The 13,306-nt window shown below is 61.2% G+C and overlaps 3 protein-coding genes across 3 annotated transcripts; 2 read left to right on the forward strand and 1 right to left on the reverse strand.

The window, feature by feature from the left end:
• The first annotated feature begins 1,819 nt into the window (after window positions 1-1,819).
• LOC104346443 (killer cell lectin-like receptor subfamily G member 1) lies at window positions 1,820-4,842 on the forward strand. Its single transcript, XM_009951192.2, has 6 exons — window positions 1,820-1,868; window positions 2,318-2,428; window positions 2,866-2,946; window positions 3,614-3,762; window positions 4,027-4,130; window positions 4,647-4,842. Exons 1-6 carry the CDS (start codon window positions 1,820-1,822, stop codon window positions 4,840-4,842), a joined length of 690 nt encoding a protein of 229 aa, XP_009949494.2.
• Window positions 4,843-5,860: 1,018 nt separating this feature from the next.
• Window positions 5,861-8,112, forward strand: LOC147413352 (B-cell differentiation antigen CD72-like). The gene is made up of 6 exons (XM_086480174.1): window positions 5,861-6,005; window positions 6,116-6,217; window positions 6,756-7,070; window positions 7,201-7,349; window positions 7,595-7,662; window positions 7,986-8,112. Exons 1-6 carry the CDS (start codon window positions 5,861-5,863, stop codon window positions 8,110-8,112), a joined length of 906 nt encoding a protein of 301 aa, XP_086336300.1.
• Window positions 8,113-8,770: 658 nt separating this feature from the next.
• Window positions 8,771-12,678, reverse strand: LOC147413353 (uncharacterized). Its single transcript, XM_086480175.1, has 8 exons — window positions 12,534-12,678; window positions 12,322-12,423; window positions 11,448-11,762; window positions 11,169-11,317; window positions 10,835-10,923; window positions 10,363-10,503; window positions 9,343-9,407; window positions 8,771-9,003 (listed from the first exon to the last, which is right to left on the reverse strand). The coding sequence occupies exons 1-8, from the start codon at window positions 12,676-12,678 to the stop codon at window positions 8,771-8,773; spliced, it is 1,239 nt and encodes a 412-aa protein (XP_086336301.1).
• Window positions 12,679-13,306: the final 628 nt, after the last annotated feature.

The raw sequence follows: 13,306 nt of genomic DNA on the forward strand, positions 1-13,306 counted from the left end.
GAAGGAGGATGAGGGGGTGCAGAAAAGAGCTTCAATAACTGGGAGATGAAGGGTGCCTGCCACCCCACAGCCGGAACGAGCCCCACTCCGGCTGCCTGAGCCTACAGGTACCTGGTGGCTTTGGTGAGTACGGAGAGTGGGCGACCAGGGCTGACCTGCGCTTCCTGGGGGCCAGCTTCACCATGTCTAAAGGAAGAGAAAGAGATCATCAACAGACCCTGGGTGGCTGTGCACCACCAGCGCTCGCCCAGCATCCCACGTCCAGCCACCCTGCGAACACCACTTGCCCGCCCCCAGCACCCACCTGGCATCCTCCGCTCGCCGAAGACGGGCCGCCCGGCTGCCTTCCAGATGCTCTTCATGGCTCGGTAGTGCGGGGGCAGGCGGGGGGAGTGATGTCCTGCCCTCCGCCGTGTCTCTCGCTCCGAGTGGAAAGCCTGCTTGAGCGCCTTCCACTTGGAGCGGCACTGGGCCACGCTGCGCTCGTAGCCGGCCGCCGCCAGCCGACGGGAGATCTCCTGCCACAGAGCCTCGTTGGGTCGCGACGTGGAGGCCATGAGCAAGGCGGCCTCCCCCGAGCCCCCCACCAGCGTCAGGAGGGTGCTGACCTCCGCCTGCGTCCAGGCTCGCCCGCGGGGCATGCTGCCGGGGGGGCGAGGATGGCTGCCGGGGGGAAAAGCTCGGCCCCGGGCCGGTGGTGAAGCCGGGATGGGCAGGGCTCAGCCCCGGGGCTCAGCCGTGCGCTCCCGAGGGCGCACCGGGAGCGCCACGCCGGGAGCCGCTGGGAGCCGCACCGGGAGCCGCACCGGGATCTGCAGCGGTAGCCGCCGGGAGCTTCACCGTGGCCCGCACCAGGACCCGCGCCGGGGCCCGCCGGGAGCCGCACCGGCGGTCGCACCGGGAGCCGCACCGAGCGCCCCTGCCCTGCACAGGGTGTCGCGCCGGGAGCTGCCGGGAGTCGCCGGGAGCCGCACCGAGCATGTGCGGCCCCGGGAGGAGCCTCTGGGAAACGTAGTCCTGGCCACGCCATGTCTCCCCGTCACCCGGCAGAGCGGCGGAGGGGATAGTTGTCTGCCCCCAGGCATCCCCTCCCTTGCCCGCCCTGCCCGGCTGTAGGGGCGAGAGGGAGCCCAGGGCAGCATCACCCAGGGGGGAGCGGGGGGGGGGGGGGGGGGCAGGGGGACTGTGCTACACCCCCCCCCCCCCACCACCACGGAGAGCACGGCAGGGATGGCTATCACAGTAGCCCTCAAGGCTCGGGGAGGGGAAGGAGCACCCCAGCCCCCTGCTTTCCAGGACTGAGATGCAGCTGCAGCCCCATGCAAAATAAAGGCAGCAGAAACCACGACCGAGCAAACACCCCGCGGCCTTGCTGCTTTGAGAGTGTGCAGCCTGGGGATGCAGACAGGGCCGCCCTCCCTCCCCATATCCAGCTCCCCAGGGATGCCCAGATCCCCTACACAGTCCCTAGGATAGATCTGCTGAGGCCAGAGGAGGGAAAGCAGCCTTGACATCGCTGCCTAGCCCAGCCCTGGCCTGATGTTTGAGCTAGCAGCCATCCCCACCACTTGCTGCCCCAAAGCCAGGGGTGCGGGGTTCCCTCATGCTGGAACGCCCAGGTGCCAGCCTCGCTGGGGCTCCCCCTTGCCCCAGTTGCTGGCAGCACTGAGACCCCCCAAGGTTGTGGCCCAGGTGGTGCCTCAGGGGACCCTGTCAGGAAATGACACTTTCCATTTTGCATCAGACCCAGCTGCCAAAGGGGGCTGGGAGGGGGTTGCGGCTTCCCCCGTGGGTCGCAGAGTGAGAGACCGAGGGAGACATGGAAGAGAGGGTCACGTATGCCGATCTGCGCTTGCCCCCCACACCAGGTAATGCCACTCTGCTCCCTGCCCCTGGCACCCCAGCTCTCCTGGTGGGTCCCCTGCTCTCCTGAAGCCCTTGACCTCTGCAGGGTCGTTTTCTCAGCCCTGCTCTGTCCTCTCAGGTATACTTTCCCAAACAGCTCCTTTCCAGCCCTACTGCAGACTGCCTGCTCTCAGGGTGGAGGGCAGGAGGGGCTGAAGGGCAGGGGATGTCCACTGCACTCCAGTGCCACAGCGCACACAGGCACCCCCTGCTCTGCTCTCCCCATCCCATGCCAAGCGCTGTCTGCAGGGAGACAACTTCTAGGAGGGTCAAGGAGCTGCAAACAGGCTCTCCATTAGTTTTCCTGGGCTCCCCCCCTGCCTCCTGAGACCCTGTCCAGACTTTTCTTGGCTCAGGAGATCCCCACCACTCCCAACAAGCCCCCAGGGCCTGGGTTAACTCCCTTTCTCAGCTCCTCAGCAGCCGGTGCGGCTGCCCTGGTGCTGGGCAGCCCTCAGCCTGGCTCTCCTCTCACTGCTGCTGCTGCTGGCACAAATCATCCTCGCTGGCTTGAGCTTCTACTGTGAGTACCTGCTTGCACCCAGACCTCTCCTGCTGGGGTCTTGGGGTTGGGGTTGGCACTGGGCCCTCCTGCTTGGGCCCACGGGTGTTGTGTGTTCTGGGGCAAGCAGGAAAATTGGTGAGGCAAGACCTTGCAAGCCTGGCTAGGAGAGGAAGGTGGGGGCACAGCATGGGCTCAGGGAGGGTGCTGGGGCATCCCGCTCCGTCACATGGCAACAAAATGAAGACAGGAGGGAGAGAGGCGACACTGAAACCAAAAGACAGAATCACTTTCCCCAAAAGCCTGTTGTGTAGTGGGTTCCCAAGAGCAGCAAAAGCCACAAGGACCTTGGCTGGCAGGCCATCAGCTGTTGGCTGTCCCATGGGAGGGGGCACTGGCTGCTGCTGGGAACAGGAGCCCAGGGTTGGCGGGGACACGCCTGTGCTTTTCTTCTGTAGATTTAGGACAACAGGCAAGATGCATTGATGGTTCCTTCAGCATGGAGGAGAGCCCCAGCTACGGGCGACAGACAGTGCGAGGTAGGAGAGCCCGGCGGGCTCCTGTGACGTTTGGAGAGGGCCTGCCTTGTCCTTTCAAGAGGCAGGACCTGTCTCTACTCCAGACTGTGCTCCCCCTTCCAAGTCTTCCTTCATTCTTGCTGCCTGTTCCCTGGCTCACAGCATGCAGAGCTGCCCCAGTGCTGCTGAAGAGGCTGCACTGCTGGGACCCCTTCAGAAGAGATGACCCCAGCTCAGCATTGCCTGGGCACACCACCACCAGCACTAGGCTCATGGCTGCCATGAGCAACCATGTGCTGGATGACACCAGACTCTCTCTTTCGACCAGTCTTTGCTGAAGCTGAAATCTCGTCTGCATTCCCAGTGCTTTGCAAATGATGTTTGTATCACAACCCCAAACCAGAAGCTCCCTCCCTGACCCACCTGCCCGATGCCAGAACTTTTGTGTAACCAGCTCATCTCTCCAGGGGCTCCCGCTAGGGAGCTGGGGCTGGGGTGTGGGAGCTGGGCTCCAGAGTAAGGGCAAGGAGAGGGTCCTTTTTGCGGGGCAGCCATAGGAGTATGGTGGATTGCTTGGTACCCTGGTTGCCTCTTGTCACCTTCCTGTCCCTTGGGCTGGGTGCTGGTGGCAGCCACTGCTGGCTGCCCTGTCCCGGCTGCTCCCACAGGCTGAGTTTCTGGTGTGCAGGGCGATGCCAGTTCTGCCCGGTTGGCTGGCTCTGGCATGCAGGGCAATGCTACTACTTCTCCTCTGCCAAAAAGAGCTGGGAGCAGAGCAGAGAGGCCTGCTGCTCCAGAGGGGCTCAACTGGTCACCATCCGAGACAACACCACCCTGGTGAGTGCACCCAGCTTGGCCTGTCCAACTCCTCATGGGCATTGGGCTGTGTTGGTGACCACCTCAAGGTCCCTCAGCAGTCACCCAGCAATCATCAGCATCTTCTCAGCTCCCTGGCTCTGGCCCATGTGCACAAAGCCTAGCCAAGCCTCCAGGCAGTGAACTGGTGATGCTGTGCCCGTCCTGCACTGCCCCCATTACTAATTTCATGGCTGGGGCTGGGCGTCCCCCCAGGGAGCTCATGCTGGTCCTCTCCTGCGCTAGGCTTTCCTGATGCACACATCCAACATGGAGGTCTTCCACGTGGGGCTGAAGCGGGATGGCTCCAGGTCTGACTGGAAGTGGCTGGATGGCACCACACTGAAGGGGTGAGGCTGTCAGCTTGTCCCCAGCCAGGGCTGATGAGAGTCCAGCATCAGGGTTCAGGGAGAGGATGAGTGGGCAGGCAGCCCACCGACATGCAGGAATGTGCTCAACATTTTTTCCACCTCTTGTCTTCCCAGAGCTGCACTGGGGCATTTTAGGGAAGGGAAGATTTCAGGGGCCTGACCCTGGTGCCCACACCCTGACTGGATGAGCGGTTGGGAGGTCCCCCAAAAGCAGTTTTCCATGCTTTGCTTGGTGCAGCTGGTGCTGAGCCCTGCCAGGAGGGACCTGTGGGTGCTGTGTGCATGATGGGGCTGGGGGCTGTAGGTCACACAGGCATGATCAGAGCATGTGTCCTGATGGGAAGGAGGGTGGCAGGGGACAGTGCTCCATGGGGAGGGTGAGTTTTGGCCCCACAGCATCCCTCTGCAGCCTCTGGTCCCTGGCTGGAGGAGTTGCTGATGGAAGGACCCCAGCCCTTCCTGCCCGTCCCATCTCAGCCTGCTGTCTCCCTGCAGGGTCTTCCCAATCCAGCGCTCCACCAGCTCTTTCCTGGCCTGTGGCAGGGTGTCAGGCTTGGGGCTGTCAGGCGGTCTGTGTGGGGAAGCCCTTGGCTGGGTCTGCCAACAGAGCGCAGCCACCCTGCAGTGGCTCCGGTCCTCGCCTCCCGCCTTCCTCTGGAGAAACACCACCTACACCTGTGTGGGGCCCTGATGACCTCCAGCCTGTCCCACCACCCTGTTCCCTGCCTGATCCCATTGCATGAGCACTCCTGGGTGCTACTGCATCGTCGCTCAGACCTCTTTACCTACCTGGATCTCTGCACTTTGCCAATAAAATCTGGCACTTGGATGTTGTGGCTGGCTTTGGGGGATGAGGGTGGTGGGATAGAGGTGCATCCTCTGGTTCACTGACTCGATGTGAAATGGCAGCTGCTGTGGCACTGAAGAAAGTGGCCAGGAGCCAGCATCGACCCAAGCATCTCCATGGCCTAGTGGCAGCATGGAGCAGCTCCTGTGCAGGCTGGAGCAGATCCCCCCCCTCCAAGCTCTGGGCTTTCTGATTGTGGTGGCTGCCTCGGGTTTATGTTTCTTGGGAAAGGCAGCTAAGAGGTGACCCTTTGCCTCCCCGATTCCATGGAGGGTTTGGGCTGGGCAGCAGCTTGTCTCTTAGTGCCTGCCCAGTCTGAGGAGGTCATAGGAAATGTCCTCACTTTGCTTTGAGGCTGAGTGATGTGTGAGAGCCTAAAAGGCCTACTGAGGCTTGGCTTGGTGGAGTTTAGACCTGGTGGCTCTTATGGTTTCAATATAGACCACCTGGGATGTGCCAGCAGCATGCAGCTCTGGACATCCCTGGGAGTCCCTCCTGGCACATGCAGAGGACCAAGCCACCACAGTCACTGCATCCAGTCTCCCGAGCAGGCAATGGGATGGGGAAGGTGATGCACGAGACAGCATGGCCCTACTGTGGCCAGGGGCTCCTTGCAGCCTGGGGAGAAGATTTAGAGTGTGCTGCCTGGGATGGAGCTCGTTCATGCTCCCACCCCCCTAAGCAAGATCAGCCTCGGAAATAAAACCACTTTTAGCAAATAAAGCAACTACTTCTGCTTTTCTGCACATAAAGAAGTGCCTCCACCCCACGCAGTCTTGGCCACAGCCTGCCACCTGACCGTGGCGGAGCAGGGCAGGACCAAGTCCCCAGACTGCTACTGCTCAGGACAGCACCCATCCACATGGCCCAGAGCGTGGTCTATGCTGACCTGAAGTTTGCTGTGGCTCCCCAGCCCAATGCCCCTGCTGGCCCTGAGGAAACCGATGAGGCTGACAGCCCCTACGAGAACGTGCCACTGGGGCCAGTGCCTGCAGACCCCAGCTCAGGTGAGAGCCTGGCCATGGCCACCGCCCTGGGGATGCCCCAGCACAGGGCGGGCATCGGATAGTGGCAGTGGGGCCATGGAGTGACGCCCATGTGTGCTCATCTTTTGCAGGGCGCTGGCCCTGGCGTTGTCACGTCCCCAAGGGGCTGCTGGCAGCCAGCCTGCTGCTGCTGCTGCTGCTGCTGGTGGCCACTGTGGCCCTGGGGGCTTGCTGTGAGTCGGGGTGAGGGCTGTGAGGTGGGGGGCAGTGGCGAGGCGGGCACTGGGAGTGTGTTTGGGGCTGGGTGAGGCCGGGCTGCTGAGGGGGTTGTCAGGGCTGGGGAGGGACCTGGGGCTGGTGGCTTGGGGCTGATTTCTGCCGCTTGCACGGCCCCCCTGGGCTGCCCTCCATCTGCCTGCATTGCCTTCCCACTGCCTTCCCACTGCCTTCACTTTCCCTCCCCTTTGCTTTCCCTCCACTTGCCTCCCATTGCCTCCCACTATCTCCTATTACCTGCCTTTTTCCTTCCCATTGCCTCCTATTGCCTTTCTCTTGCCTTCCCTTCACCTTCCTATTGCCGTCCTTTGCCCTCCCTTTCCTACCCATACCCTTTCCACTGCCTTCCATTGCCTCCCCTTGACATCCTTGCGGCTGCCTTGTCCTTGTCCTGACCATCCTATGCCCCCCCCACCGCCCGAGCAGGGTCAGTCCCACGTCCCCCTGCCCAGGCGGTCCCAACCCCGTGCCCCAGCTCACCACCCCTGTCCCCAGACTGGCAGGTCACCCGCAGGCTGCAGGACACCTCCCGTGAGCATGCGGCCGAGCAGGGCCGCCTCTCACAGGAGGTGACTCTACGGGACCAGAGCCTGGAGCAGACACGGCTGGAGCTGGCGTGGGCCAGAGTGGAGCTGCAGCGAGCGTGGCGGGAGGGCAACGGCAGCCGGCTGGAGCTGGAGAGCCTGAACGCTGAGCTGGGGCGCACCAGGCAGGAGCTGGCTGTGCTGGAGAAGGAAATGCAGGAGGTGCGGGGGGAGCTCAGGGCCAGCGAGAGCACCGTGAGCAGCCTGCGTGCCTGTGTGAACACAGGTAGGGTTGTGGGGGGGTGGGGGGACGGGCAGCGATGCTGCCAGCAAGAGATGGGGGGCTGATCATGGCCAGGTCGCCCCCCCAGGCATCCGTGGGCGGGTGAGCACCTGAGCCATGTTCCTCCCCCCAGATTGCTGCCCCTCGGGCTGGGTGCTCTACAGGAGCAAGTGCCTCTTCGTCTCGGTGGATAAGATGACCTGGTGGGGCAGCCATGATGACTGCAGAAGAAAATCCGCTCAGCTGCTGGTCCAAGGCGACTGGCCATCATGGACGGTGCCGGTACAGAGGAGGGGGACTGCGGCACTCCAGGAGGGTGGGGGCAATGGTGGGGTTGGGCAGAGCCCCGTGGGGCCAGCGGCAGAAACATCAGCGGAGGTGCTGGGTTGGCACCATGAGCCCTGGGTTTCCATCCTGGCAGGCTGCAGGGAGAAGCGGGGATGGCCTTGGGGCTCTGGGGCACCAGGCAGGTGCTGGGCGTGGGGCTAGGCAGTTGACGGCTTCTCTCCCCCCAGCATTTTTTGCAGGTATCTGATGCCACATACTGGATCAGAGAGAGATCTCAAAATCGTCTGGATGAGAAGCTGTATAAAAAGTAGGTTGTTCTATTGTGGCCACCTGCTCCTCTCCCACCTTCACTAGCCATGGGCAGAGGTGCTGGGCTCTGCCTGGGCATCTGTCCCAGCATGGGCAGTGCTCTGGTCTTCCTGCCCAGTCTAAGGACCGCAGGGCTGGCAGCATGCTTGGAGCATGGGGTGGCATCTCTCATGTGCTTCTTCTAGGGACAGTTGGTTGTCCCACTGTACAGGAATGTCCAATGGGAAGATAGGCAGCTTCTACTGCTCTTACAATTTTCCATGGATCTGTGAGAAGCCCCCAAATCTGAGCAGCCCATCTGAGACCTCTTTCCTCTCCCAGCCAAGGGGTGAACTCTGAGAGTCCCTCTCCAGGGAAGGAGCTGGGGCTGCACAGCAAAGACACCATTCCCCTCCTGCGCAGCCACATCCCTGCACACTGTTGCCTCCACTGCATTGCAGAGCTCTGAGGATACAGGCTGGGAAACAAGATATCTGCATTTTAAAACAAGTCTTACAGAAAAGAGACTGTATTTCTGTGTTCCACACTCATGCCCATGCTTGCATTCCCAGCCCCTGCCCTCCAGCCCCGGCTCCTGTGACCCAGGCAGCTGACACCAGTACTGAGCCCTGCTCACCCCTCCTGCCTTCAGCTGAGGCTGGTTTGGGAGATGCCTCTTGCACCTTGTGAAACTGGATATGATGGTGCCGTTGGTGTCTTCAAACTGTCCCCCTCGGGGAGTCCTTTGGTTTTACTGGCTGCCCCTCGCCTCTGTCACTGCTGGATCCTGTCCTGCCCTTTCTCCTCCCTCCATCACCTGCCCTTGGTCACAGCCTGTCTCAGAGCCTATCTTTGTTCTCCCAGTCAGAGAAGAGCCTTGATTCCAGGAAGAAGGTGGAGCTCCTGGGCATGTGATGGTCCAGGCCCAGGGAAGACTTGCTAGTAGATGGGCAAAGCTGTGGCTGTGGATGGGGGGAGAGAAATGGGGGCCATTTATCGTGAACCTTTGAGATCTGGAACATGGTTTTCCATGGTCTCCTTGCTGGCAGAGTGGGGAGATGTGGCCAGGAGAAGGTGGATTGAAACCTGTATGATGGGAGGGCTGCAGTCGTGTGTCAGCAATACCCTCATTCAGCTGGCGACATCCCTGTGGGGTTGATCCTGGGGCTGATTCTTCTTGAAGCCTTCACTGGTGCCCTGGAGGATGGGATAGGGATAGCCTCAGCCAGCTGGGTGGCCAGACCAAACCGGGTCCAGTAATGGGTATACTGGAGGGCAGGAATAGTGTTCAGAGGGGCCTGAAGAAAGTGGGTGATGGGGGCCTGCTGATGTTGGGTGGGGGAAAGGGCGAGTCCTGCAACTGGGAAGGAAAGAGAAACACCATTTATCAAGATGGGCAGGCAAGCAGCCATGCCTATCAGGCCCAGGGAACACACAAACCAGAGGCAGGACAGGAGTCAGCAGTGTGTCCTTGTGGTGGCGGAGCCCAATGACACTGTGGGCAGCAGTGGCTGGAGCTCAGGACTCCAGGAACAGGGAGCCTGCTCCTCTGTGGATATCAGGAAGACCACATCTGGGCTCCCCAGGGCAAGTCCAAATTTCACGTGACAGCTGCAATTCCAGGGGACCTCCTGCAATCCTGTCCCAGCCTTCCAGCCTTGCCATGCTGCGAGCTGGCTCCACTAGCCTCCTTCCACACCTCCTTTCCCAGAAGCTGCCCACATCCAGTTTAGCAAAGTGGTCCCCACTTCAATCCCCTCTCTGCTGAAACATTGAGTGAGACAGAGAGGGTCAGCACTCTCTGGACTCCCCCACCCACCCCAGCTGGGTCAGGGACAGGGGTCCCTCATTGGCCCCCTGGAAGCTCAGGTCCCACCATGGTCTTAGGGACCTTTCTCCTGCAGTGGCAGGCATCTCCACTCTCTCCCATGTTCCCAAGCCTCCCCAGAGCTCCCTCCTTTTCTCCCACTGTCTTAAGTCTCCTCACTGCACCCCTGTTTCTCCCATGGCCTTGGGGCTCCCTTATTCACCTCCCATGGTCTCAGGGCTCTTCACTGCACCCCTTTTTCCCCCATGGTCCCCTGATTCCCTCATTCACCCCCCATGGTTTCAGGGGTTCCCCAGTGCTCCCCCATCTCCCACATGGTCTCAGGGGTACCCAGCAGTTTCTCATGCTGATGGCACCACTACCTGCACCCTTCCCAGGCAAGGCCCAGCCCAAGGCCCTGGGCAGGTGATGGAGGCAGGAGAAAGGGCAGGATGGGATCTGTCGATGCTGAGGGAAGGGACAGGCAGTAAGTAAATCCACACGACTCCCTGAAGAGCGCAGGTTGGGGACACCAATGGCACAGTCATGCCCCAGGTCCGAAAAGATGCAAATGGCACATCCTGTATCAGCGCACCACTGGCAGCCTTCGGGGAGCACAGCAGGCAGGAGCTGGGCACCGCACTGGAGTCCTAGGTCACCGCAAGCTGCACTGGCTAGGGCATATGAGGACATGCAGAGGGCCGGCGCAAGGTGGTGTAAGTGTATGCATGAGTGTGAGAGAGGGGAATAGGGTCTGTTTTCCATGAGCCTTGCTTTAAAATACAGACATCCTTTCCCAGCGCTTTGCAACGTGGTTGAAACAATGCGTGCACAGAGAGAGGGTCTTGGGGTGCACACCCAGCTCCTGTCCGTGAGTCCTGTGATGAAGTGGGGTGGCAGCACAGTCAGTACTTGACTGGGAGAGGAAGGAGGGTCCCGGATGCACTGCTCAGCTTTGGGGACTGCTCGCAGATCCACTGGTACTTTTTCCAGCATTTTGAACTCTCTATATTACTGTAAGCTGATAGCCCACAGTCTGCAGAATGGTCGTACCTAGGAAAGAGGGCATGTCTCAGAGTAGCAGTGACAGGAACCTCACTGTGGACACGCCTTCCCACAGGTTCTAGTGTCACTGGGGCAGGCAGGGCGCCTGGCACTAGGACCAGTCTGAAGAAGGGCCACATTCCTCTCCCCAACCTCCTGCTCCACGACTTGGAGATCTGGCAGTGTACCCCACAGCTGGGCTCTGACCAGGACCCCCTGCCTTGAGGATCTGCTCATTGGAGTATCACCCCCTTTGCCAGGGAGGTCTCACAGGAGTGACACAGCATGTCGTCGACATGGCTAAAGAGCATGTGCTTCTGCCAAGGACCACTATACTTACGAGTTGTACTGCTTGCTGTCCTGCCATATGACAGTGCTCTTTGCGTCAGAAGAAATTTGTGCTCCAATCCAGTACTTGGCACCATATGCCTGCAAAAAATGCTGGGGGGAGAGAAGCCGTCAACTGCCTAGCCCCATGCCCAGCACCTGCCTGGTGCCCCAGAGCCCCAAGGCCATCTCCGCTTCTCCCTGCAGCCTGCCAGGATGGAAACCCAGGGCTCATGGTGCCAACCCAGCACCTCCGCTGATGTTTCTGCCGCTGGCCCCACGGGGCTCTGCCCAACCCCACCATTGCCCCCACCCTCCTGGAGTGCTGCAGTCCCCCTCCTCTGTACCGGCACCGTCCATGATGGCCAGTCGCCTTGGACCAGCAGCTGAGCGGATTTTCTTCTGCAGTCATCATGGCTGCCCCACCAGGTCATCTTATCCACCGAGACGAAGAGGCACTTGCTCCTGTAGAGCACCCAGCCCGAGGGGCAGCAATCTGGGGGGAGGAACATGGCTCAGGTGCTCACCCGCCCACGGATGCCTGGGGGGGCGACCTGGCCATGATCAGCCCCCCATCTCTTGCTGGCAGCATCGCTGCCCGTCCCCCCACCCCCCCACAACCCTACCTGTGTTCACACAGGCACGCAGGCTGCTCACGGTGCTCTCGCTGGCCCTGAGCTCCCCCCGCACCTCCTGCATTTCCTTCTCCAGCACAGCCAGCTCCTGCCTGGTGCGCCCCAGCTCAGCGTTCAGGCTCTCCAGCTCCAGCCGGCTGCCGTTGCCCTCCCGCCACGCTCGCTGCAGCTCCATTCTGGCCCACGCCAGCTCCAGCCGTGTCTGCTCCAGGCTCTGGTCCCGTAGAGTCACCTCCTGTGAGAGGCGGCCCTGCTCGGCCGCATGCTCACGGGAGGTGTCCTGCAGCCTGCGGGTGACCTGCCAGTCTGGGGACAGGGGTGATGAGCTGGGGCACGGGGTTGGGACCGCCTGGGCAGGGGGACGTGGGACTGACCCTGCTCGGGCGGTGGGGGGGGCATAGGATGGTCAGGACAAGGACAAGGCAGCCGCAAGGATGTCAAGGGGAGGCAATGGAAGGCAGTGGAAAGGGTATGGGTAGGAAAGGGAGGGCAAAGGACGGCAATAGGAAGGTGAAGGGAAGGCAAGAGAAAGGCAATAGGAGGCAATGGGAAGGAAAAAGGCAGGTAATAGGAGATAGTGGGAGGCAATGGGAGGCAAGTGGAGGGAAAGCAAAGGGGAGGGAAAGTGAAGGCAGTGGGAGGCAGTGGGAAGGCAGTGGGAAGGCAGTGGGAAGGCAATGCAGGCAGATGGAGGGCAGCCCAGGGGGGCCGTGCAAGCAGCAGAAATCAGCCCCAAGCCACCAGCCCCAGGTCCCTCCCCAGCCCTGACAACCCCCTCAGCAGCCCGGCCTCACTCAGCCCCAAACACACTCCCGGTGCCCGCCTCGCCACTGCCCCCCACCTCACAGCCCTCACCCCGACTCACAGCAAGCCCCCAGGGCCACAGTGGCCACCAGCAGCAGCAGCAGCAGCAGCAGGCTGGCTGCCAGCAGCCCCTTGGGGACGTGACAACGCCAGGGCCAGCGCCCTGCAAAAGATGAGCACACATGGGCGTCACTCCATGGCCCCACTGCCACTATCCGATGCCCGCCCTGTGCTGGGGCATCCCCAGGGCGGTGGCCATGGCCAGGCTCTCACCTGAGCTGGGGTCTGCAGGCACTGGCCCCAGTGGCACGTTCTCGTAGGGGCTGTCAGCCTCATCGGTTTCCTCAGGGCCAGCAGGGGCATTGGGCTGGGGAGCCACAGCAAACTTCAGGTCAGCATAGACCACGCTCTGGGCCATGCCCTGGGCTGCCCCGATGGCCCTGACAGCTTGTGCTCCACTGCAGTCACCCCTTGTCTCAGGCTGCAAAGGAGAAGTGAGACTGATTTCTGCAGAAGCAGAAGTTTGCTGTCAGGTGCAGTAGGGAGAAAAGCACAGCCACAGGGACTGGCACCTACCATTGGCCCCAGACACCACCCCCAGTGTCCCCTTCCACGCCCTGAAATTGCTCAGTGTCCCCTGGGATGGCAGTGGGGCAATGCATCTCGGGATTTGGGCTCTGGGCAAATCTGCAGGGTCCAGCCTACCCAGAATTAACCCAAATCCTTGGGGCAGGGCAGAGCGAGGCTGGTTTCCATGTGGGAACAAGTGGCTTTTGGGCTGGCTCCATCCAGGATGGGGTTTCCCCTCTCTGTGCTCTGCTTCAGGGTTTGAGCATCGCTGCTGTGCAGAAATGTTTTCCCTAATGCCTGAAAGGGATTTCCACACTGCAGCGTGAGCTCTTGCTCTTCTACCCTTCTCCTGGCCACAGATCCCCACTCTGACAGCAAGGAGACCATGGAAAACCATGTCCCAGACTTTGAAAGGTCATAATAAATGGCCACCATTGCTCTCCCCCTGTCCACAGCCCAGTATTCCCACAGCAACA

The sequence above is a fragment of the Leptosomus discolor genome, chromosome Z (genome assembly GCF_034619465.1).
Source record: "Leptosomus discolor isolate bLepDis1 chromosome Z, bLepDis1.hap2, whole genome shotgun sequence".
In the NCBI taxonomy this organism is placed as follows: Eukaryota; Metazoa; Chordata; class Aves; order Leptosomiformes; family Leptosomidae; genus Leptosomus; species Leptosomus discolor.

Coding starts and splice junctions, on each gene's coding strand:
- LOC104346443 (XM_009951192.2), top strand. CDS start 1,820: ATGGAAGAGAGGGTCACGTATGCCGATCTGCGCTTGCCCCCCACACCA. Junction 2,429..2,865: donor CGCTGGCTTGAGCTTCTACT/GTGAGTACCTGC, acceptor TTTCTTCTGTAG/ATTTAGGACAACAGGCAAGA. Junction 3,763..4,026: donor TCCGAGACAACACCACCCTG/GTGAGTGCACCC, acceptor CTCCTGCGCTAG/GCTTTCCTGATGCACACATC.
- LOC147413352 (XM_086480174.1), top strand. CDS start 5,861: ATGGCCCAGAGCGTGGTCTATGCTGACCTGAAGTTTGCTGTGGCTCCC. Junction 6,006..6,115: donor GCCTGCAGACCCCAGCTCAG/GTGAGAGCCTGG, acceptor CATCTTTTGCAG/GGCGCTGGCCCTGGCGTTGT. Junction 7,663..7,985: donor GATGAGAAGCTGTATAAAAA/GTAGGTTGTTCT, acceptor TTCCTCTCCCAG/CCAAGGGGTGAACTCTGAGA.
- LOC147413353 (XM_086480175.1), bottom strand. CDS start 12,678: ATGGCCCAGAGCGTGGTCTATGCTGACCTGAAGTTTGCTGTGGCTCCC. Junction 12,424..12,533: donor GCCTGCAGACCCCAGCTCAG/GTGAGAGCCTGG, acceptor CATCTTTTGCAG/GGCGCTGGCCCTGGCGTTGT. Junction 10,924..11,168: donor GGCCATCATGGACGGTGCCG/GTACAGAGGAGG, acceptor CATTTTTTGCAG/GCATATGGTGCCAAGTACTG.